Below are 21,914 nucleotides of genomic sequence, written 5' to 3'. Positions count from 1 at the left end.
GCCGCGTCGGTCCAGGGGCTTTTTGGCGGGGCGGGGCGGGGCGGGGCGGGGTGTACCGGGGCGGAGCCCACGGGGCTTGTCGAAAATGTGACAACCTGAAAGAGCGAAAGATGAAGGGCGCGGCCCGAAAGGTGTGTTTAAGACTGGAGCCGACATCCCCCCGCAGAAGCGGCGGTCGCCAGAGAATGTTGCTGGTGCCTGGCAACTTGTTCGTGAAGCGTTGCTGTCAGCGGAGAGCGCGAGCGTGCTGGCACAGTTAAAAATCGTCCAACCTCGCTTCCATCTAAAATTTTCAAAGGAAAACAGCAGGAAACCTATTTAAACCAGGGCCCGATCATTGTTTTGAGGAGCCAGTATACTTGTCCTCCCGAGGTAAACTCGGTGGGAGGGGGAAGGGCAGCACCAATGAGCCTTATTCACCCCGGGCATGATCCTATTGCCGTCAAGTAGGCTGTGAGCGTAGCCGTAATCGGCCAAACTTTCCAGGGCGCCCAACCTGGCGGGGCCTGGCGGGGGCCGGCGGTGCGTTCAAAGTTTGGGCCGTAATGTTGGTAATGCACTGCAGGCGGGCGCCACCGGGCCGGCGATTGGTGGATGCCTCGTTGTCGCCCCGGCAACGGCCGCCGCCATCGGGTCCGCCATCATCGCCGTCTTCGAGAACAACAGTGTGCTAGAGGCGGCGGATCCAGCGCCGAAAGCCAGCGGGGCACTGTTAGCCTACTTGCAGTGCAGGGGCAAAGTGTGGCTTCTTGCCTACCTCTCCGGCGGCTCCGCCTCGTGGAGGCAGCTCTGTTGTTTTCCGCTCTTCTAGGCGCTTGCTGTGCCTAAGCTTTGCCTCCGCCAGCCAGGCAGCCAGCCAGCGGCGGCGGCACTGACCTCCAAGGCCTGGCTCGGCCTGGCTGGGCCCGGCCCTGCTGGAGTCACCCGACTCGGCCTGTTTAATGGATGGCTGCATTTCATTATTCAAAAGCGGGGCGGGCCAGAGCGGCCGCACGGACTCTGGAGGCGACGCCGCACCACGTGCGCTCTCTCTCTCTCTCTCTCTCTCTCTCTCTCTCTCTCTCTCTCTCTCTCTCTCTCTCTCTCACGCACTCACACACAGCGGCAGACACACCTACACACACACACGCTGGGGCCGCAAACACGCTGGCTGCCGCTGCCACTGCACTGCTACAGGTGTGATGCTCGTAAAACAAATCTTGAGCGTGTCAAGATAGCGGCACGGCGTGGCTCTGCCTGCTCTGCCGGCCCTGCGGTCCGCGAGAGGGGGGGAGGGGGGAGGGGGTGTGCCGGCATGGGATAGCGCACGGGATGGAATGGGGGTAGTCGTGGTGGATTGCTGCGTCAGGTTCGCTTGTATAAACAAAGCTGGCCGGCAGGTGGCGGGGCGGGGCGGGGCGGGGCGGGGCGGCCTCGATAACGGCAGGCCATTGAGCGCGTCATGTCGATAAGGGCCCCGGCCCCAGCCTTCCGATACCACTTGGCGGCACGGCCGGCGGCCTAGAGGCGGCCTAGAGGCGGCCTAGGGGGAGCCACTGCGAGCCACTGCCGCCTGCCCCGGTCTTCTTGACCCTCGCGGCGCCGCGGCGTGCTACGACCCTCGCCGAAATCGCGGCTTGCTTCGCGATGTGCGAGAGAGAGAGAGAGAGAGAGAGAGAGAGAGAGAGAGAGAGAGAGAGGCGTGGACCAGCCCCTCCCGCCACTCACGCGCACACACACGGTCGCACACGCGCGCGAACACACACTCTCGCGCGCTCTGGCGGGGCCTGGCGGGGCATATATTTTCCAGTCCACGCCTTTATGTGTGCCCGATAACCCTGCCTGGCTGCGGTGTCATGAATCAGCCAACGTATCCTGGCTGTTTGACAGCAACGAGGCAGGGGAGGGGGGCGGGGGGCAGCTGGCTGGCCGTTGGGGGTGGGGGATGGCCGTAGTGCGGCTACAACACAATGCAACAGTGGGACCTCACACACACCTACACACCTACACACACACACACACACACACACCGACTGCCAAATGCCCGCGCCCTCCAGGACTCTGCGTCCGGCCATCCAGGGCCGCTTGGCCGGCGGGCCGAGGCCATGCCGCCGAGCCCTGCGCCGCCGAGCCCATGACCCATGAGCCTGACCCAGATACCGCAGGGTGAAGCTAAAAGTAGCTCCTCCGTCATGAGCTCCCGATGCAGTCATGCAGTCCCCGGAGCACGACGGCGGAGTGGCGTGGCACGGCCAGCCACGGCCACGGCAACTCTTGGGTTCAAAACGCGTCTGGAGTTTCGGCCGCCTCCACCAGTCTTCCGGCCCACCGTGCCGCGCTGAGCCGCCACGCGGTCTCCTCCGAGTTGGCGAGTTCTGCCGCAGTGCCAGGTCGACCGAGGCCGCGACCGAGGCCGTCCCAGCCCACCTCTTGGCCGCGCTGGCCGTGCCGGCGGTGCCATGCAAATGAACCAATAAGCCAAATGTACAAACATGGCGCATGGCGCGGCGGCCCTGGGCTGGGCCGTTGGGCTGCTAGCGCTGGGCCCTCATGGGACGGGTGCGGCGTTTCAGCAGTGTGGTCCCCTGGAGCACTCGTCGTCCCCCCTGGGCACCCTGCCGCACCGTGCCGCACCGTGCCCTGCCTCGCCGTGTCCCAAGAGCCATGAATGGAGATTAGTATGCACAACTAAAACGTTGATTGATTTGTTGATTCAACTCACCCAGGGCGTAGGGCATTTCCTCATCGCCGTGCTCGCAGCAGTCTCAGTTTGACCAACTCATGAACCACCGGCTCTTTTATCGGAGCCCTGGTGAGCAGTAAGTAGAGTTGATTGGTTTCAAACTGGATTGCCGTCAGAGGGTCCCCGTCACAGGGTCCCCGTCACAGGGTGCCCGTCACAGGGTCAACGTGGCGTATTAATTGGAGCAAGTGTTCGCTCGCTCCCCCAGATGGTTCCCTTCGGTTCCCTTCTATTTGACGAACACAGGACGGAGTCGGAGCGGTGCGGCGGTGCTAACACCTAATCCACTTTCGCAGCAGGTGCTCGACTCGGAGCGGCCCGGCCCGGGGAGGACAACAAGCAAGGGTGGAGGCAGCTCCCGGGAATTAATCGGTGTGGGCGCACCGGTCCGGCGCACCGCTCCATTTAGCGCACCGTTATTTTATTATCATTATCATTATTAGTAGTATTATTATTCCTCATAGTATTATCGATCCTGGACGCTCGGCCGTGTTTCGCGCTGTGCACCTCCGTGCCTCCGAGCAAATCCTCCCCCGCGGGGATCGGCCACGTCCGCCGGTCCGCGCGCGTACCCAAAGAACTTGTCAAAGCCACACCGGAAAGGGCCTTCGGGCCGTCGGGCCCTCCGCGACGCGGCCCTGGTTACCCAGTGCTACCCACAGTGGATTCGCCAGAAGACCGGCGGAGGCGGCCGAAACTCTAGACGCGTTTTGAGCTCCAGGCAGAAACAGTGAGGCCGAAATTTTGCAACCGGCTCGCCGTACACGTTTTCGTGAACCTGCCTGCCAGCCGGGATTCCTTGATGCGCTGTGTGTGTGTGTGTGTGGTGTGTGTGAGAGAGAGAGAGAGAGAGAGAGGGGGGGGGGGCGTCATCGCGTCCCCCTCCCCCAAATCACACGAACCAATGAGAGGCGTGCCACCTGGGCAGGCGCCGCCGCGCCCACACTGGCAGACGTGCCGGTCACTTCCGGCCCCGTTCGGCTGCTCCCACCGGAAGGGGGGAAAGAAAGAAAGAAAAGGTAAAAGAGAGAGAAAGAGAAAGAGGGAAAAAAGAATGCATCCGCCAGGGACGGTCGTGCCGCATCGACGAGAGAAACGGAGCCTCGAGACGGCGTGGCCGAGTTCCGGCATTTCGAAATCTGTTTCCGGAATCATCATCATCATCGCCACGTGTGGATTTTCTTTTCGTTTGTTCTCGAATGAGGGAGGGGGCAAAGAGTCGGCTACGTCGTTTTTTTTTTTTTTTTTTTTTTTAAACTTAAAAGCGCTCCAAGATGTTTGTTAAAATCGGAAGCACACTTTTTCCGGTTCCGAAAAAGTAGGCAAACGTCCCTCTCTCCCTCCCTCGGCTTGGGCTCCCCGAAGGCGGAAGGTGGCCGCATCCATCCGAGAGAGATAGCATCAACACGCCCCATTATTTGACAATTGTTTCTAAGGTTACTGTCACAGACGCGGCCTTGCCCCTCCCCCTCCCCTCTTTTCCAGTGTCGTGCCAATGGAACGTTAGAGCCCGCTAAGCGCGCGCGCGGGCCCCGACCGACCAGCAGAGGGCCGAGTCCAAAAACAGCGACCCCCTCTGTCTCTCTCGCGCTCATGGGGCGTGGCGTGCAGGTGCGAGAGAGACTTTCGGCCTGCAGGGAAGGCCCGTATGACGCATCCGTCGCAAGTTTTCCGTGCTGTGGTCAACCCGTCGGCCTATCTGCCTTCATCGGTGCATTTCGTCCCCAATCATTCGTAGCCAGTCGCCCCGAACGATCAATCTCATTCTCGATGCACCCATGACGATGTGCCGCTCGCCTCACTGGCGGTTAGGTGTTTCCTTTCCTTCCTCTTAAAAAGAAAAAGATAAATGCACTGATTAATTTTTCGTTTTATTCCGGCCTTCTATTTCAGATCCCAAACCACCTCACTAGTAGGCAATGAATGAATCAAGGGCATCGTAAGTTAAAAGCCTCCTGGGTATCCTTTGAACCCTTTTTTTGTTTTGTTTTTGTTTCGTACACTATTTTCTTCACAATAATTTTTACGTCTTTCATCATATACATTTACTGTTTCCGCTTAGACTAGTTTGGTTTTTTGATGATATGCTTTTCTTACTTTTCTTTTAATTTTTGAACCTTATGGACAAACGAAAATCCCATGCAAGAAAATAACTATGTGTCCTGAAGTGCGTATGCTATGGTCCACTGCCTGTTGAGAGGGTCTACCAGAAACTAAAGATCCTTCAAAATTCACCTCTCAAAAATGCTGCATTAATCTGTTTTCTTCCAATAGCTGTCAGCATAATAAAACTAACATAAGGCGCCATGGTGATGATTTTAAAAAAGTGACTTAAATAGTATTGATTAACTCGAAATCGTTATTGTTTGTCTTGCCAGGAGCGACACACAACACAAAATGTACCCCTAGTTCTTGTATTTGATAATTTCGTTGCATGCCAGTTAACAAGTAGAGTTTTACTGTAAATAACATTTAAAGAAATTTTCTCCAAAATCATTACAAAATTAAAATTTGTATGTCAGTATTCTACTATTTTCCATTACGTATTCCGCATTTTTATATTATGTAGTCATAATTTTGGACGCAGTCTTACTATCGGTAATGGTTTCTCATTGTTGTCTTTTGCAACTTTTGAAATCTTTGCGAAGTCGATTCGTTCCTCTGGACAAAAGATGATGTCCTCATTGGACCCCGACATTTGGCACTTTCTTGATCAAATATTTAAAAACCTCGTAAAGTGCACTTTAATCTACGGATGCAGCACCAGTGCTTCATCACTCATGTACACCGTAAGAGGGTCCGTACTGTTCTGTTTTTGTATTATACACTCGCTGCCCTGTAGAAATAAGCATAAACGATTCGTAGACTACTAATTCTAGAATCATTTCTCCTTTCATCCATCAATTGCCGTTGCTCGGTTCCATTCAGCCACGACACAATCAAACCAATTGTGACTAAAGTTTATTAAAAACAAGTCCAAGAATGCTCCATAAAGTCCATTCGTTTCATCGACGCCCCATACCACACACACACACACACACACACATACATACAGAAACGTTTCTTCAGCGCCTCTTCTTCGGACGCTCCGGCCTGACCGCGATCTCTTTGCCTTGTTGCAGTGAACTCGAAACCCCTCACCTTCGACGAGGTGTACAACCAGTCCAGCCCGACCAACTGCACCGTGTACTGCGGGGGGCTGGCCGCGGGGCTGTCCGAGGACCTCATGACGAAGACCTTCGCCCCCTTCGGCAACATCCAGGAGATCCGAGTCTTTAAGGACAAGGGCTACGCGTTCATCCGGTGAGTAAGCAGAAACGATGACATTGTTAAGTGTTTTTTTTGTCAGGAGGTAGTTCTCTTAGTTGCTTTTTAATTTATTTCTGGGTGATTTTAAGTTTAACGACTTGTGCGGGGGAGTGGGGGGATGCAGCGAATCGTCCGTACCGGACCGCGCGGCCCTTGCGCCCCTAGCGAGCTGCAAAGGAATAATGACCTCTGCAAGGCTCCAGCAGGCCAACAACAACACAACAACAACAACAACAACAACAAAAACAAGGACGACCATTGTTTCGGGGCGCCGTCGTCGGCCACCTCGGGAAAGGCGCGCATGTCGTGCTCGGTGCACTATATGAGCCCCGCCATGGTTGGCCGTGGCCGCCACCACCACCGGCACCACCACCTCCACCGCCGGGGCAGCACACAAGCTCATGTAGGATGGTCTGTGTGTAATGGCTGCGGTGCGTGGCCTCACGGACGGGCAACCTGCCAGGGTCGCTCCCTCCACCCCGCCCCGCCCCGCCCCGCCCCTGGGACCACCGCCAGCAGTAGTTTACATGCGCGATCACCCTATCGCGCGGAGACAGGGCCGGCCCACCCCACCCTGCGCTTACCCTTACAGCGTAGCAGCGGAGCGGCGGGGCCTAGCAGCGCGTCCTCTCGTCACTCGACGCTGCAAAGCAGTGCCAAGCAGTGCAGGGCACTGCAAAACAGGGCAAAACAGCACCGGACCGCCGCCCGTTCCTGCCTCGGCCCGCTCACAGCCCACGGTGGGCCAGAAGACCGGTGGAGGCGGCCAAAGCTCTAGACGCGTTTTGAGCTCCAGAGCCACTAAACAGGACTCGAACCGACCGTGTGACCCCACCAATGGATTGCTCTCCGAACGAGGAATCCATTGGTGGGGTCACAGGTTCGGTTCGAGTCCTGCCCGTGTCCTGTCCGTCCGCGGCCCACCGCTGCAGCTGTTGCTCGCGTCGCCTCGGCCTCGCCCGCCTCAAGTGGTATAAGAGTTGATCCCGGCCCAGTCCGTGGCGGCCGTGGCGGCGTCCCCGGCTTGTCGTAGGCAACTTTATCAATATACCGTCTTCCGGGGCTCCTTGGCCTGCCGGGGGACGCCCTCCACGACTCTGCGGCTCTTTGACGTAGTGACAGTGACGTTATTTCCGCCCTTCCTCTCTCTCTCTCTCTCCGTTCCTCCTCTCCTCTCTCCCTCTTTTCCTCCCCTCCCTTTTCCTTCTCCTCTGTTCATCGACTAGCGTCCTGAAGGGGCCCGGCGGCGAGCCGCGCGCGTCAAGCTCGCAGAGAAAACCGCTGCCTGATCACGCGGCTCATGAAAACAAACTTTGTTTTTGTTTTTCAAGGGAAAGAACAAAGTAAAAAAAAAAATCGGCCTTGTTTTGACTCAATTTTCCCGCCAAGACGGGAATAAAAAAAAATAGAGGGAATCTATCAAACTCAAGAGTTGTGTTGCCTCCGCCCCTCGCTCCACGCGCGTTGGACGTTTTCTTCCAGCCCTAGGCAGGGTGGCTGAGTCCCCGACCTGGAGACCGTGTCTCAGACCGCGTCTCAGACACGACACGGCGACAGACAGCCCCGACGACAGGCACACCTTGGAAGAGGATCAGGCGCTAAGCCCGACCGGACAGATAGTGGTGTTTAGTTGGGGCGCGCCGCGATAGGGGGCGCTGCAGAGCCTCGCTCTGTCTCTCTCGCACGCATACGGAACGCGCCGTGAGTGCGAGAGAGACAGAGCGACGAACATATATCTCGGAATGAGTCCGCTGGTCCTGCCCTGCGCCCCCACAGTAAACGAAGACTAATGGGCGGATGAGCTGATTTTTCACAAGTGAAGTCGCGGCTAAAGGACCGTGAAATCGCGACTCGCCGCATAGCTTGTTCGCCCCACTTGTAAACACACCTCATTCTCCACGATACAGGCGCTCAGCAGAACCAGAGAGAGAGAAAAAAAAAGCAGGGACAAAAACTCGTACAGTACTCGATTGCAAAGTCGCGCGACAAATTCACCCTCTACACTGTTTTTTTTTTATTGTTCTCCTTCGCGCAGATAAGCCGGCGCATTTCTATTCAAATCGTTTTGTATGCACTGCAGTTTATCCATCAGGAATTATTTTTATATACACACCGGAAAGACTGTTTTCTTTATCGGTTTCGCTTTTGTTTTTATTTTTATTTTTTGTGAGTGTGTGTGTGTGTTTCTACCTTCTACCTCCCCTCGAGCGGTGTGCATAATGTTATGCGACTCAAAGAATTTTAGTTATTCTCAGCCTGGCGGCCGATCTCTCTCTCTCTCTCTCTCTCTCTCTCTCTCTCTCTCTCTCTCTCTCTCTCTCTCTCTCTCTCTCTCTCTCTCTCTCTCTTCTTCACTCACACACACGGTTGGCCACGCTCCTGATGGTGATAAGGTGCCGAGCATAAACCACGGAAGTATGCCACGCGGCAGTCACACAGAGAGGCAGACAGACGTCCCCCCCCCCCCCCCCCCCCCGGCCTTTTTCTCTCCTTAAAGTTCCATACCTGACTCTGGATTTTCCTCCCAGTGCCCAGCAGCGGCGGGCTGAAGCCAGTGGGACTGGCGCAATATAATTTTACAGTACTGTATAAAACTCGAATCCGCCTGACTGATTCAAGATTCTTCTTTCGCTAGTGTGTCTGCTGCGCATCGCACCTCCGCCCTTCCCCCCCTTTTTTTTGTTGCATCGTAAAGAAATCTTCGCCGCGCCGCGCGCCTTTGAGGAATGATTTTTCGGCACTTTCGCATCATCGCAGCGCGGATTGAATCCGAAAAAGTAGCTCTGAGGGTTCCTCCAGGCGTGAGAGAGAGAGAGAGAGAGAGAGAGAGAGAGAGAGAGAGAGAGAGAGAGAGAGAGAGAGAGAGAGAGAGAGAGAGAGAGAGAGAGACGTAGGTGTCGGAGCGATTCGGGATGCCATACGAGTGCGAGAGAGTGAGCGATATCGGTCAATAGGCCGCGTCTTCGGTCGGCCCCATGAGTGCGAGAGAGACAGACACAAGGCCCGCGTCGGAATGAGAGTGGTGTCCTCGGCCGGGCGGTCGGCCAGTCACGCACTCGCGGCCAACGCGGCAGACGCGTCCGTCCCGTTCGCGGTGTTCCCGTTCCGCACCGGCCGGCCAAGGTAGTGTGGTGGCCGGTGTGGCCACCCCGCCCCGCCCCGCTCCGCCGGACGAATCTCATTTTCTCCCCCACTAGCTCGGGGGCAGCGGCGCGTCACGGCCCGTCACGGCCCGTCACGCCCACCGGATGTGACGGTGACGCGGCCGTCACGCGACAAACGAGATAACGATGTGGTCACACCGCCGCTACCACGCCGCAGCGGCCGGCCTTTCCCAAAGTTTTGCCTTTTAAGCGCGAAACGCGTTGTTATTTTCCCCTTTAAACGTGTCGCCACCGGGGGGGGGGGGGGGGCTAAGCCGCGGCAGTGGTGGAGTTGGTAAGCGCCTCCACGTCTTGACACGGGAAGAGAGAGATTGGGGATCGGGGGGGGGGGGGGGGGGCGGGGGAGCCAACAAATTCCCGGCCGGACCCCGGGAACTGGAACTTGCCGGCGAGCAAAGAGTTTTCTTTTGGCGCGTCGGAAGACGGCGGGGGGGGGGGGGGGGGGGGGGGGGGGAGTTCATGGCTCCACGTTTAAGGAAGGGGGAGGGGGGGCATGAAGGAACGGGCCCTAGATTGCAGGGCGGCCTGCGCGCTGCACTAGGCGAAAAGGAAAGTCATCATTTTCCTTTTTCTCCCCTTTTTTTTTCTTCTTCCCCAGTGCGAGTGTCTACGATGTTCAGGGGGGGGGGGGCAGGGGGCGACGCCAGAGGAATCCGCACGGCCACGCCGTGCAGTGCCGTGCCGTGGTTCGGCATTTCGGCTTGATTTCCCGGAGATTCCGCGAGACGACGAAGCTACCGTGATTGGAAATACGCGAGATGGAGGTCGAGACTTTTCGACTTTTCCACGGGGCGGCGGGGGCGGCGGGGGCGGCGGGGGCCGCGGGGGCCACCTGCAGAAGGAAATGGGTGGTCTGCGTTTTTAATCTCTGCGGCACACCGCTACACCGTAAAGCGGTACGGAATAAAAACTAGCGACTCGGCCATGAAGCTCGAATAGTCGTGAAAAGTCGCGGATAATACATTTCCCATGAAGGCAAACACCACAGCCCAAAGCGGCGCGGCGCCATTGGTGGGCGAGCGGACGGGCGGGCCGACAGGTGCTCAGACGGACAGACAGACAGACGTGGCAGTCACCGGTTTTACGTTTACGAGTTTAATTCGGGTTGGGCTAGCCTCGCCTGGGCTCCGCCGTAACCTTGGTGGTGCCATCTTTAGTTGCGAGCCTCGCCAGCAGGCTGCAGCAGGCCGGGACGGACTGGCGCCTTAACAGCCTTCAGTCGCAGCGCGGCGCACTGCACTTACAGCGTGCCGCCGCGCGGGCTGGGCCGCCCCGTGGCGAGCCCCTTGGCAAGCACTTCACATTGCCTGCCTTGCCTACCCCGGCAGTAGCGCGCCTGTCGAGTCCAGGGTAGGCAACCCGTTGTGCAGCCGTGCGTCGCACCAACTCCCCGTTGCCTACCCGGCAGTTGGCAGGCGCGCTGCTGGCGTCGCAGCGTGGCACGGCGTGGCGTGGCACGGCGTGGCACGGCACGGCACGGCGCATCCCGCGGGCGCTCTGCATTCCTACACCAGAAAAACGCGGTCGTGAATCGGCTTGGTGGCGGCACTGCGAACGCGTGTGTGCCCCTCCCCCTTTCCCCCCAGTTTTGCGGCGAGTTATTTGCCACCCTCCGTTTTGAGCGGCGCGCTGCGCTTCGCTCGGTTTCGCGCGGCCGCTTCACCACGCCACTTGTTGCGTGCGATTCATTGTCTGCGGTATCGATAGAGAGACGCGCCGCACAGTCCGCACCGAAAGCTCCCTCCTTGCTTTCCGACAAACTTTTGGACCACAACTGGGTTCCTTCCCTCCTCCTGCTGCTGGATGCGACCGAAGCGTCGTCCCCTACCTCATCACCCAGAGTAGCCGTGTCTGCCTGTCCGTCTGTCTGTCTGTCTGTCTGTCTGTCTGTCTGTCTGTCTGTCCGTCTGTCCGTCTGTCCGGCCGCCGCTTCACCTGTCTTTACTCTAGGCGCGCCAAACCGGGGCCTGAAATGGCGTAGCATGTCCCCTAGTGCACGTCCCTCTCGGAGGGGATCCATTGCGAGACTATCATTGCCTCCCCCTCCTCCTCCCCACCCTCCTCACTCTGCCGCCCGGGGTTAAGAAAGAGGCTTGGGAGGGGAGACCCTTTTTACTATGTATCGAGGGAGAAGCTAAATCCCCACCGTTCCGGTCCCCTCCGGGGTCCGCGGCCCCGCGGCCCCAGGGCCCCACGGCCCCGGAGCACCGCAACGCAACAGCCAGGGCCCAATTTCATTCGCCGCATATACAGTAAATATGGCGACCGGGGAAGAAGGGGGGGACACGTACGAGTGGGACTCATACCCCTCCAAAAAAAGAAGGAAACCCTTCGTGCGAAAACAATGTACCGCTCGCGGGCCCGCCCTACAGTGGGCCCCGATGGAAGCCGCGTCGATGGAAGCGAAAACTTGAAGCGAAACACCGCGCGCCGTGAAAGCTCCCCTCTTCGACCTCCTGTGTGTTTTCAGCCCCACGGGTATTATTTCTCGCTAATGATTTACTGTGCACCTTGTGGAGCCTCACCCCCACCGCGCACTGGAGGGAAAAAACCCTCCCCCCTGCTGACCCCCCCACCCCCCTGCTTCCGGTCGGGCTACTTGACTTCCCCCCCCCCCACTCTTCCGTCGCGCGCTAAGTCCGGAAATAGTCCCCGGGCCTTATTTACGTGCCAGTGCAATATTCTTTCCTTACTTGCATGTCGGCGCCCATGTGTTGTTGTTTTTGATGATGTTTTCGGGCCGCCGCTGCCGCTCGCCGCCGCCGCGCCGTGGTGCTTTTGCATTGTAGCAGCATATTGTTCGCGCCGAGTTGTGAGGTGGCGAAGAACGGCGGTGGCGCGGCGGTCGCGGCTGTGTGGCGTTCGTGTGTGTGTGTGTGTGTGTCCGGACGTGTGTGAGTGCGGGTGTTGTCGGACGCCGCCATGATATTACATATCCCCGCAGTACGCGCACACACACACACGCACACAAACACACACACGCGTATGTGTAACAAAATGCGAGAACCGGGTACCGAGCGGCGCGCGCGCTTTCATATGAACTTCTAAACTGACCTCGCGCCGCGCCTCGCCCCGGCGCTTCTTGGAACACTTTGGCGGCCAACGAACGCCCTTGCAACAAAGGCTCTCTCTCTCTCTCTCTCTCTCTCTCTCTCTCTCTCTCTCTCTCTCTCTCTCTCTCTCTCTCTCTCTCTCTCTCTCTCTCCCCCCGTTGCCGCCGCGGGCACTGACATCAAAATCGGCGCCGGTGCCGGTCTTCTGGCCCACTGTGCGCCGCGCACGCTCTGGGAGCGAGAGCAAGGGAGAGCCCCTCTAAGCCGCCACCCTCTATGAGTCGCGGCGCCGCACCGCACCGCGCAGCCAGAAGATTGCGCCCTGGCTGGCGGTGCTGGTGGTGCTGGCGGCAACGGTGGCGGTGATCCCGTCAGCTGCAATGCCAGGGCGATGCCGCCTCGGCCCGGCGCGGCTGGCAGCGCGGCGGCCGGCGAGCAGCTCGGCCCGGCCCGGCCTGCCACTGACGCCGCCCCGAGGCCACGGCGGCGCCACCTACCGGGCGACGACGGAAACCTCTGCGGGCGGCTCGGCCGCGGCACTTGGCGCGCCACGCTCGCCCCTTCAAACGCTTCAAACGCGCGGCAGACCGATTCCGCGAGTCGTTCTCATCCGTCGCTCTGTCTCTCGCGCACCTCCACGGCGGTGGCGGGACGCCCTGCGAGTGCGAGAGAGACAGAGCGACGACTCAGTCTGCTGGCTTCGCGTCTCACTCTTCGCCTCTGTGTTGCAGGTTCGCCACCAAGGAGTCCGCCACGCACGCCATCGTGGCCGTGCACAACACGGACATCGGCGGGCAGCCCGTCAAGTGCTCCTGGGGGAAGGAGTCCGGGGACCCCAACAACGCCCCTCCCACCACCCAGGTGCGTGCCTCTCCTTTTCCCCCTTTCTCTCTCTCTCTCCCTCTCTCTCTCTCTCTCTCTCTCCCTCTCTCTCGCTCCCCCGCGGAACGCGCGGAACGCCGTGAGTGAGAGAGAGGGAGAGGCATCCTGCCAATAGACGCGCGCCTCTTCCTTCCCCTTTGACGGGCTTTGACCCGCCACGCGTGAAACGACGGCCGAGATTGAAGATGATGCCACGTCCGCGTCAAAGACCCCGCCGCTTAGGGACGGCCCCCGGCGCACAGTGGGCCAGAAGACCGGCACCGGCGGCCAAAACTCTAGACGCGTTTTCAGCTCCAGAGTCGCTAAATGGGACTCGAACCGAACGTGTGACCCCACCATTGGATTCCTCGTTCGGGGAGCAATCCATTGGTGGGGTCACACGGTCGCTTCGAGTCCCGTTCAGCGACTCTGGAGCTCAAAACGCGTCTTCTGGCCCACTGTGCGGCCCAGCCGCTTTAGGCGCGGCCCCCGGCGTCGCCATCAGGGGGCATTTGGCGGTGCCTCCCGAACGCCCCCACAGCCCCCGCATTTGCATTCCAATTAGCGTGAATCATTGCGTTTTGTACCACCCATTGTCCCCACCCAGAGCAAAATTTGGAACGCGGTTTTCGCGGATTTTTCGTCGCTGGAAACCACGGATTCGGTTTTCAGCTCCCCCAAACCCGTTTCCAGTATTCTCATCGGTATATTTTTACTATTTTTTTTTATTGCGGTCGACTCGCTTGTACCACACCCTGTCCGACTACGACAGTCGATTGGGGTCGTCGAGGGGCCGCGGCGTACGACCCCACCCCGCGAACCCCCGCGAACCCCCGCGAACCGCCGCCAACGCTGATTCGAGAATGAAAAGCGATTTGTCGTGCCGTAACGAACCAAGACTGCCGCCCGCCATTTCCGATGTGATTGGGATGACAAATCAATGTCATGAGGCCCAACGCGGGGAGGGGGAGGGGGGTCGTGACGGGTATGGTTTGGGAAAGGGGAGTGGGGGGACGCGAACGATGGCATGGCGAGTAGAATGAAGATGTAAATGTGTACATCCGTCTCTCTGGTTTCATTCTCGCCATTACGTTACAGCGCGCTCTGCCTGGCCTAACGTGATCCCGCGGCTCTGATCCCGTGGCCGAAAAAAAACAACAACAAACAAGCAAAACAAAAACAAGATGTTGTTGTTGGCCGTGATTGAGGCGTCCCTGCTGCTGCGGGTTACAGTGGCGCGGCTCGGCCATGAATAAACCTAACCTGCACGACACTTTTTGCCCGCATTGGGCCGCTGCTAATGAGTGTATAACACACAGCCCTCGTGTACAGTGTAGAGCCCGACCAGGCCCTTACACGGCCGGCACGGCACGGCGTGCTCCCCGGGACGTATACATATATATTAACGAGACAAATTATATGGGCAGAGCCATTTAGCATCCCCAGTGTAGTTCCATGCCGCCCTCTTCTTGCGCCCGTAAGGCCCCGTGGCGAATGTAGCCCCGGCAGGCCTTACCCAGCAGGCTGCAGACTGATTCCGAGAGTCTGTCTCTCTCGCACTCATGGGGCGTTCCGTACAGGTGCGAGAGAGACAGAGCGACGAAAACGACTCTCGAGGAATGAGTCTACAGATGGCGAAACGCGACCTTTCGCGACCTTTCGGGACTTGCTCCACAGCCCGCAGCTTTCGCGCGGTTCTAGATTTTGGTTTGCATTCCTCGATTTTTCGCTAGCTGGATATGTGTCGTTTTTTTGTTAGGTTAGGGACACTGTTTCTGATGTCCCTCCCCCACCACCGTGCTTGTTACGGCCCGCCGACGGCAGCCCACGGCAACCAAGGCAACGAGTCGCAGAGAACCAACTTCGGCAGCAAACACGCGCGCGCCAAACTCAATGTTTTTTTTTCCTCATCCCCCGACTGGTTGTCCGCAGGCCATGGCGACCACGCAGTACCCCTACACCTACGGGCAGCAGATGGGCTACTGGTACCCGCAGACGGCCACCTACCCGACGGCAGCAGCCGCCGCCGCCTCCAACGCGGCCCAGATGCAGGCCGGCCAGTTCATGCAGGGCGTGCAGACGGGGTACACCGCGTCGCCCTTCGGCCAGTACGGCGCCTACCAGCAGGCGGGCTACATGGGGTGAGTGTCACTCTGAGTCGTTTCCTGTCTCTATCCACGCCTTCCACTCACACTTTCTCGTCTCCAGGATGGCCAGCTTGCAGATGCCCACCACCTGGCAGGGCCTGCCCGCCCAGCCCACCATGCCCGCCGCGGGTCAGATGGCCGCCGCCCAGGCCAGCGCCGCGGCCCTGCAGCAACCCGCCGGCATCATGGCCTTCCCCGCCATGCAGGCGCAGTACCAGGTAGGCCTGCCCTGTCCACCACCCTCCAGTGTACCCGCACGCCCGGTCTCATCCAACTAACCAATCACTCCGCCTTTTTTACAGCAACTGGCTGCGGAAGAGGACTGGCTCACACCGAGTCTACTGGTTTGAAGAAGCGCACGGCCGCATTCTTGGGACCCACCTCACATGTAGGCCAACCAACTCTGCCTTTCCTGCCAGAAAGCTGTCGGGTGTTGGTAGCATGTTATTGATACACTGTGTGTACATGTTAATATACGCGAAACCTCGCTGGGCGCTGGACTCGGTGACAATGTTAATTGAGTGTACACTGCTAACTATACAGATATCATACCTAGTAATACAAATTAAGAGATATGAAGTCGTAAAAAGCTAAACTGTGAATGATTCCGTAGCATTATCATTTTATTTGATGCCATTACGAAACCAAACTCATACATCGTAGGGCTGGTTAAATTTATTTTATGGAGATGGATTACGTGATAAATAAAAGGAACAAATGATGCATTCCGTCAAGATCGGGGGACATAATGATGCATTATATATAATTTACCTATAAATCGAATGTGGTTATGTATAGTTTGTTATTGCGTACTCCGCTTAGGACACATGGTCAACATGTTCAAAGAGAACCCCAGAGGAGCCATGTAGTGTGTGGTTCCAACTGCACCTTCCAATGTACAAATAAACAGTGTATGGAGGGGGATTCTGTATCGTCAGCCTGTTTCCTCCTCGATAAAAGAAAATAGCCTTACTTGCATGTTATGGAGATCAGATAAACTGATAGCTTTCTATAGATCTAGAACATAGATGCCTAAAACCAAGGATTCAAAAACAAACGGTTAGGTTATGTTGCTTAAGGATTGGCCCGAGGTTCCAATACCGCATCCTCATAGACAATTCGAAACTTGGGAATATTACATGTTAAATTATTCTTTTTGTTTTTGTTTCACAGTGCATAACAAAGTATGCCCTTACGTTTTAGTTCTTTTCTGATATCAGTAATTTGGTCAACGTTCCCTGATAACGACGAATTTTCTAGTCTGCAAACTATTTTTGTTTTTGTTTTACTTGTTGAAGATAGTTACTTTCGGTTCTAGTCATTAACTATATTGTGATTGCATTAAATTTGCCAACGGAGTATGATATTTTCCGTTTGAGGACAGCGGAACAATATTCTCCATCATACAGAGCAAAAAATTTGGTTGTCCGAAATGAAGGACAAACAATATCGAAAAGCTGGGTGTGCAGACCGAACCTATCATATTTTCACATCGTTTAGTTGTACGAGATCTAAAATGCAAATCATTTCCCCGAAAAGTGTTTTATGATAAAGAAATTTGCAGTGCCAAATAATTCATTCTGAAGTCACGAACTGTTTAACAGTGTGTGACACTTTCACTGCGCAAAGAAGTGATCTGCCAGACTCAAGCAAGGTTCTCAGCCAACAAAAAAAAATCAAATCAAAAACATATTTCTCCATTTTTGTAGTGGTGTGAAAGTGAATCACTTAACAAAAAAAATATTCACAAGTGTACAGTGTAAATAGAAATAGACAAAGTCAATTTGTTAATTGAAAGATTATATTAATGTATTTTGTAAAAGGAAAATAGGAATCCTTTACAAACCAAAATTAATAGTAAGGTGAGTTGTGTGGCAAAAAATGTACGGCGTGCGAATAAGTTGAACTAGTGTTAAATATGTGGAAGCCTTATTCACGGATTGAGCTTCCCGTTATTAAAAGTCAGAAAGGTGTTTGTATTTATGTTTAAACAAAACGTCGTTTGATAATATCATACATTTAATTGGTAATTGTTAGTTAACGCAAGTGTGTGATCTATCTTCTTTCAATTTCGCAATTTGTTATAAAACTACGAAGTTGTGTTGGTTGTTCACGGTGCTATAAACAAAATACTTTTAGGATTCCCTTATATTACCCCTAAGAGCGTAAGATTCTTAACCAAAGTGAGTTACCAATGTTTTAAGAAAGGTTATGTGAGTGAGACTAATGCAATTTTCATGCAAGCAGGCCATGGAGAGCAGCTTTAGCAAACCCATCCAAGTCATGTACTCTGTTGTTGCTGTCTCGAACGCCCGCACTGACTCGATCCTGTAAACATTTTAGTTGCTTTCTTCACTGAGGCTTTCTCACCTCGGCCATAAACTGGTTGACGAAAGAACTTTCGTCCGAAGCCTGCTTTTGCGCGAACACTGCCACTGTCTGGTTTCGTGTAGTCTCTTCTTTGCCTGCGGAAATGATAAATAACCTATCTTTTTTCTTTGTACTCTTGTGATCGTATTGTGATTGTGTGTTTTGTTACGTTGCATTGTATGCAATATTGATGTTATGTTTGTATGTTTTAACTTGCTCACATTGTTTCTGAAACGCTAAGGTTTCAATAGGATTTTCATAACTCCTGCTGGGCAGTTGCAAGTCTTTGTCTATCTTGCTATCAATCGTTCGTATTATTTGTTTGTTACTATTGTTGTTTTTCGAAAACCTTTCCATTTAATGGAAATGCCTCAAAGGTGTTATTATTGCTGTGCTTTTTATGTGGTTTAGTTTTAAAAAATAGATATTTTAAATAAGTCTCAGCAAGATACTCACGAACTTCTACCAGGAGGCCTATCATGCACAAAGGGTAAACTTGATACTCATGCAATCGGTCTGTCGAAGACTGTTCACCGCTTTGGTACTAATGGGATGCCGTCCCTTTGCCAGTTACACAGGCCATCATATTCTTCACGAGGAATGAAGGAAAGTGTTTTGATACTGATTGTAGTTACATTAAGAGTGTAATTTTTAGAACATAATGGTTACTACTATTGTTTATTTTTTAAAAAATGTGAAAGAGTAACGTTGTAAGTAATCATGTTTGTACTTAAGTACAGCACAATAGCTATATTTAGCGCACCATTTATGTATATATTAGTAGGACAGCGATAGCGGGGCCAGGCAGGTATCCGAGCTCAGCCCATAGATCAAAAATGGAATGGGCAGTCATGAGCTATATAGTAAGCATCAGTCCTCCGATGTTAGTGAGGATAAAAATGGTCATTATTTTGTTGCATTTTCCCTGCGTTGTGACTTAGTTCTCATAGTCGAGAACCTAAACAGTAAATCCAAACGTGGAAATAAGTGTGAAAATAGTGTCTTATAAAGTCCTGAAATAAATTACTCTGGAAGTAAGACTTCTTCTTGTGGCGTGTTCCTTTACAACCTGCGCCCCTCTCGACGGCCCGTTCCCCGAGTCCGAGTTGCTCCTCTGAGATTTGGCGGCAGGCATCGACGCGGCGTGGAGGCTCGCAGCAGCCCCGGCCACCCCAGCCCGGGCCCCAGTCTGCCCCGGTCGGCCCCAGTCGGCTGCGGTGGGGCCGGTAAACGTTTCATGAGCATCACTCCTTCATGAAGCCAGGGGGCGGGGCGCGGCGTGGAGCAGCAAAGCGCCAGGAAAGGGTGGAATTAAGGGCGGCTGCCCGACACAAGACCAGCAAGAGAGGGAGCCTCCTTGGGAATCCCAAATCGTTCAAAAGCATTCACTGAGAAAAAATAGCCTCCAGAAGTCTCTGGGAAAACCGAGCGAAACAAGAAATTCAGAGACGAATTCCAGACACGACGACGAGAAATCTTCGGTCACGACCCGAGCCAAACTCTAAGAGCATCGAGACGAGCACAAACCGCGATTATGCTACTTACACAAACACTTTGTCGAGCCTGCAAGTACGCAAAACGTGCGACACGCCCTCGGCCACGCCCCCCGAAATGCAAATCCTAGTACGCGGCTGCCTGCGCTGTGTGCGCTGTGCTGCGCTGCCGGTGCCGGGCGAACTTCAGCCTCAAAGCGTCCAATAACGGCTTTGGACGGCCGGCAAAAGCATAACCCAGTGAACGCAGTGCGGTCAAGCCGCAGGGCGGTCTCTAGGAAGAGGCGCGTAAAATATTCAGGCGTGTGCCGCAGCGAGGCAGAGGCAGGCAGAGCCAGGCAGAGCGAAGCAAGGTTTAGAGTTTGCGGAGGGGGCGTGGCGGGGCGGGGCGGGGCGGGGCGGGGCGTTGCGCCCAGGGCGTCAGACTCCAGCCAAGGTGGGCTGGATGACTAATTAACCGCACCCTGCCGATGGAACACATCAAGAACCAAGCAAGGAGGGGCGGCGGCGGTGGCAAAACCGCGTCGATACTCCATGCGCGAGTTTGACGTCAGAGTTAACTGACGCGTGGGATAGCGTCGGCCCGAGACTCCGCCAGTGTGTGAATATGTCCCGTGAGTCACGGACCGTAAAAAGTCCCATGCAGAGTACAAACAAGGTTTCGAAAAAGAATAAAAAGACTCCAAAACGGTTTTTTTTATATATTTTTAATGACCCTGCCAACACGAAATCGGTGGCCACTGCCTCGACGGCCGTGTAGCGGCAGCGGCACGCCCGCCGGCGATATTACACATTCCGAAGCTTCGTTAGCTTCTTGTTTTCCCGGCGGCCGTGTCGCCGTGTTCCGCTCCGGATTGCCGCCGCGAATGGAGGCGAAACGGCAAAGAAGTCCGCAGTGCGGCCCGGGGCGGGGCGGGGCGGGGCGGGGCCGAGACGCGAAATGAGACAATAACGGCCACTTTGGACATCGTTATTGAATTGCATCTGGTTGCCGCCCCACCATTCCCCACCTGCCCCCACCAGCGCGCCCGCCAGCCCCCACCTGCCCCCACCTGCCCCCACCAGCCGCCGTCCCTCACACTTACACGCTGCGGGGAGTCGGCCGGAAAATTAAAAAGCATTGCTTCCCGGGCAGGCAGGCAGGCAGGGTGGCGGGGTCAAAGCGTGAGCCCAGAGCGCCGCGAGCGACCCGCGAAGCGGCGTGTTCCGATTCACGAGTCTCATTCTTTTTGCTGTTCTTTTTTTCCTCCCGCTGTGCACTAATTGAAAAAGTTAACATGCTTCCATCCACATAAGCGTTCAGGTTCCGCTCCGCCTGCGCCGTGTCCCCAGTGGTGTCCTGCCGGGCGTCCCCGCCAGGCCACGCCAGGCAGGCAGCGCAGCCGAAGCGCCGCTCCGAAGCACGGCCTTGTTGATGCTAGCCGTTACCTGTTCTCCGGGACGCGCGCCGAATCTCAAACTACCCGCCGCCATGCCGCCGCCCCTCCGAAGAAGTAGGTTGGCTCTGGGCTGCCTGCCTGCCTGCCTGCCTGGCCGAGTTGCGTGGCTCTGCGGCGGCCCGGCCGGCTGTCCGGCTGTCCAGGCAGCGCAGCAGACCTACCCTCTCTGTCTCTCTCTCGCACTCGCGGTGCGGCTCGGCGGGCCGTGCGAGAGAGACGCGCCGGCGAGAGTTTGCCGCTCGGACGCGGCCTGCTGTCGGCCTGTCGGCCGGGCGGCCTGGCCGGGCCGCCTGGCGGCGTGCTGCGGCGACCCTGCGTCAGCCCGCAAGGGAATTGGCCGCAGAATTACTGCGGGCACCACGGCACCACGGCCACTGCCGCGCCTAGCCCAGCGCGCCCAGCGCCCAGTCCGGCCAGCCCAGCGCCCCAACAACAAATTCCTCCCGATAATACACGTTGTTAGCGCAGCGGCGCGGCGCGGGCATATCTCCTGCTAAAGCTGAAGGCCGGGATGGGGCGCCGCGTAGCGCGCGTAGCACGCACCGCGCCCAGAAAAGTTACTAGCATTGGCGCCCTAGTGTGTGTGTGTGTGTGTGTGTGTGTGTGTGTTTGTTTGTGTGGGAGTGTGTGTGTGAGTGAGGGCGTGTGTCTATGGCAACGCTGTGAGTCGTTTGTTTTCGCCTTATAGTGGCAATATCCACTACTCCGCACGGCCAATCTCTGACCCCCGCCACATACACACACACACACACGCGCGCGCGCGCGCGCACGCACGCACATACACCTGCCGTTGCGGACGACGTAAAAATGAAATGCTTCCGGCGGACACGTGAGTAGGGCGTCGGTCTTAACTTGGCGGCTCGGCGGGCGAGTGGGGTCGTGGGTGCGACTATAGGCGCGTCTAGTCCGGATGTATAGTCGGGCGGAACTGACAGAGCCTAACAGGTGGAAGCGCTGCAGTGGCGGCATCGCGAAACAGCCAATAACACAGCTCGCAGCATTATTGAAGCGCCGCATTGCAACTTCGCATTGCTTCGCATTCAGAGCCGCTGGCTGGACAGCTTTTCCCATTCCCACGCGCATCCCTCTCTCTCACTCGCTCTCGCGTAAAACGGCCGCCCCGCCCCGCGGCGGGACCAGGTTGCGAATCGTAACGTAAAAACACACACAGAACAAACGAGAAAAAGAGACCGGGTGCGTAGGTTTCGAACCGTGAACCTTACGCATCGGGGTCGGTGCTCGTGACCACTCGGCTACGGTAACTTCCCTCGAAGGCCGTCGTGCAGTGCTCCAGGGGTTTTAAGGCGGCCCAAAAATACACAAGAGTCGAAATGATGCGAGCCGAGGCTCTGTTGT

The 21,914-nt window shown here is 56.1% G+C and overlaps 1 protein-coding gene across 1 annotated transcript; it reads left to right on the top strand.

Moving 5' to 3' along the window:
* Positions 1-4,620: 4,620 nt before the first annotated feature.
* On the top strand, positions 4,621-18,672 carry LOC117647159 (nucleolysin TIA-1-like). The gene is made up of 6 exons (XM_034388729.1): positions 4,621-4,661; positions 5,845-6,025; positions 12,980-13,109; positions 15,042-15,250; positions 15,318-15,474; positions 15,559-18,672. The coding sequence occupies exons 1-6, from the start codon at positions 4,646-4,648 to the stop codon at positions 15,604-15,606; spliced, it is 741 nt and encodes a 246-aa protein (XP_034244620.1). The 5' UTR covers positions 4,621-4,645; the 3' UTR covers positions 15,607-18,672.
* The last annotated feature ends 3,242 nt before the right edge of the window (positions 18,673-21,914 follow it).

Source organism: Thrips palmi, unplaced genomic scaffold (assembly GCF_012932325.1).
Source record: "Thrips palmi isolate BJ-2018 unplaced genomic scaffold, TpBJ-2018v1 HiC_scaffold_2, whole genome shotgun sequence".
Taxonomy (NCBI): Eukaryota; Metazoa; Arthropoda; class Insecta; order Thysanoptera; family Thripidae; genus Thrips; species Thrips palmi.
Note: the sequence above shows the minus strand (reverse complement) of the source record. Positions and strands in the feature narration are given on the sequence as shown.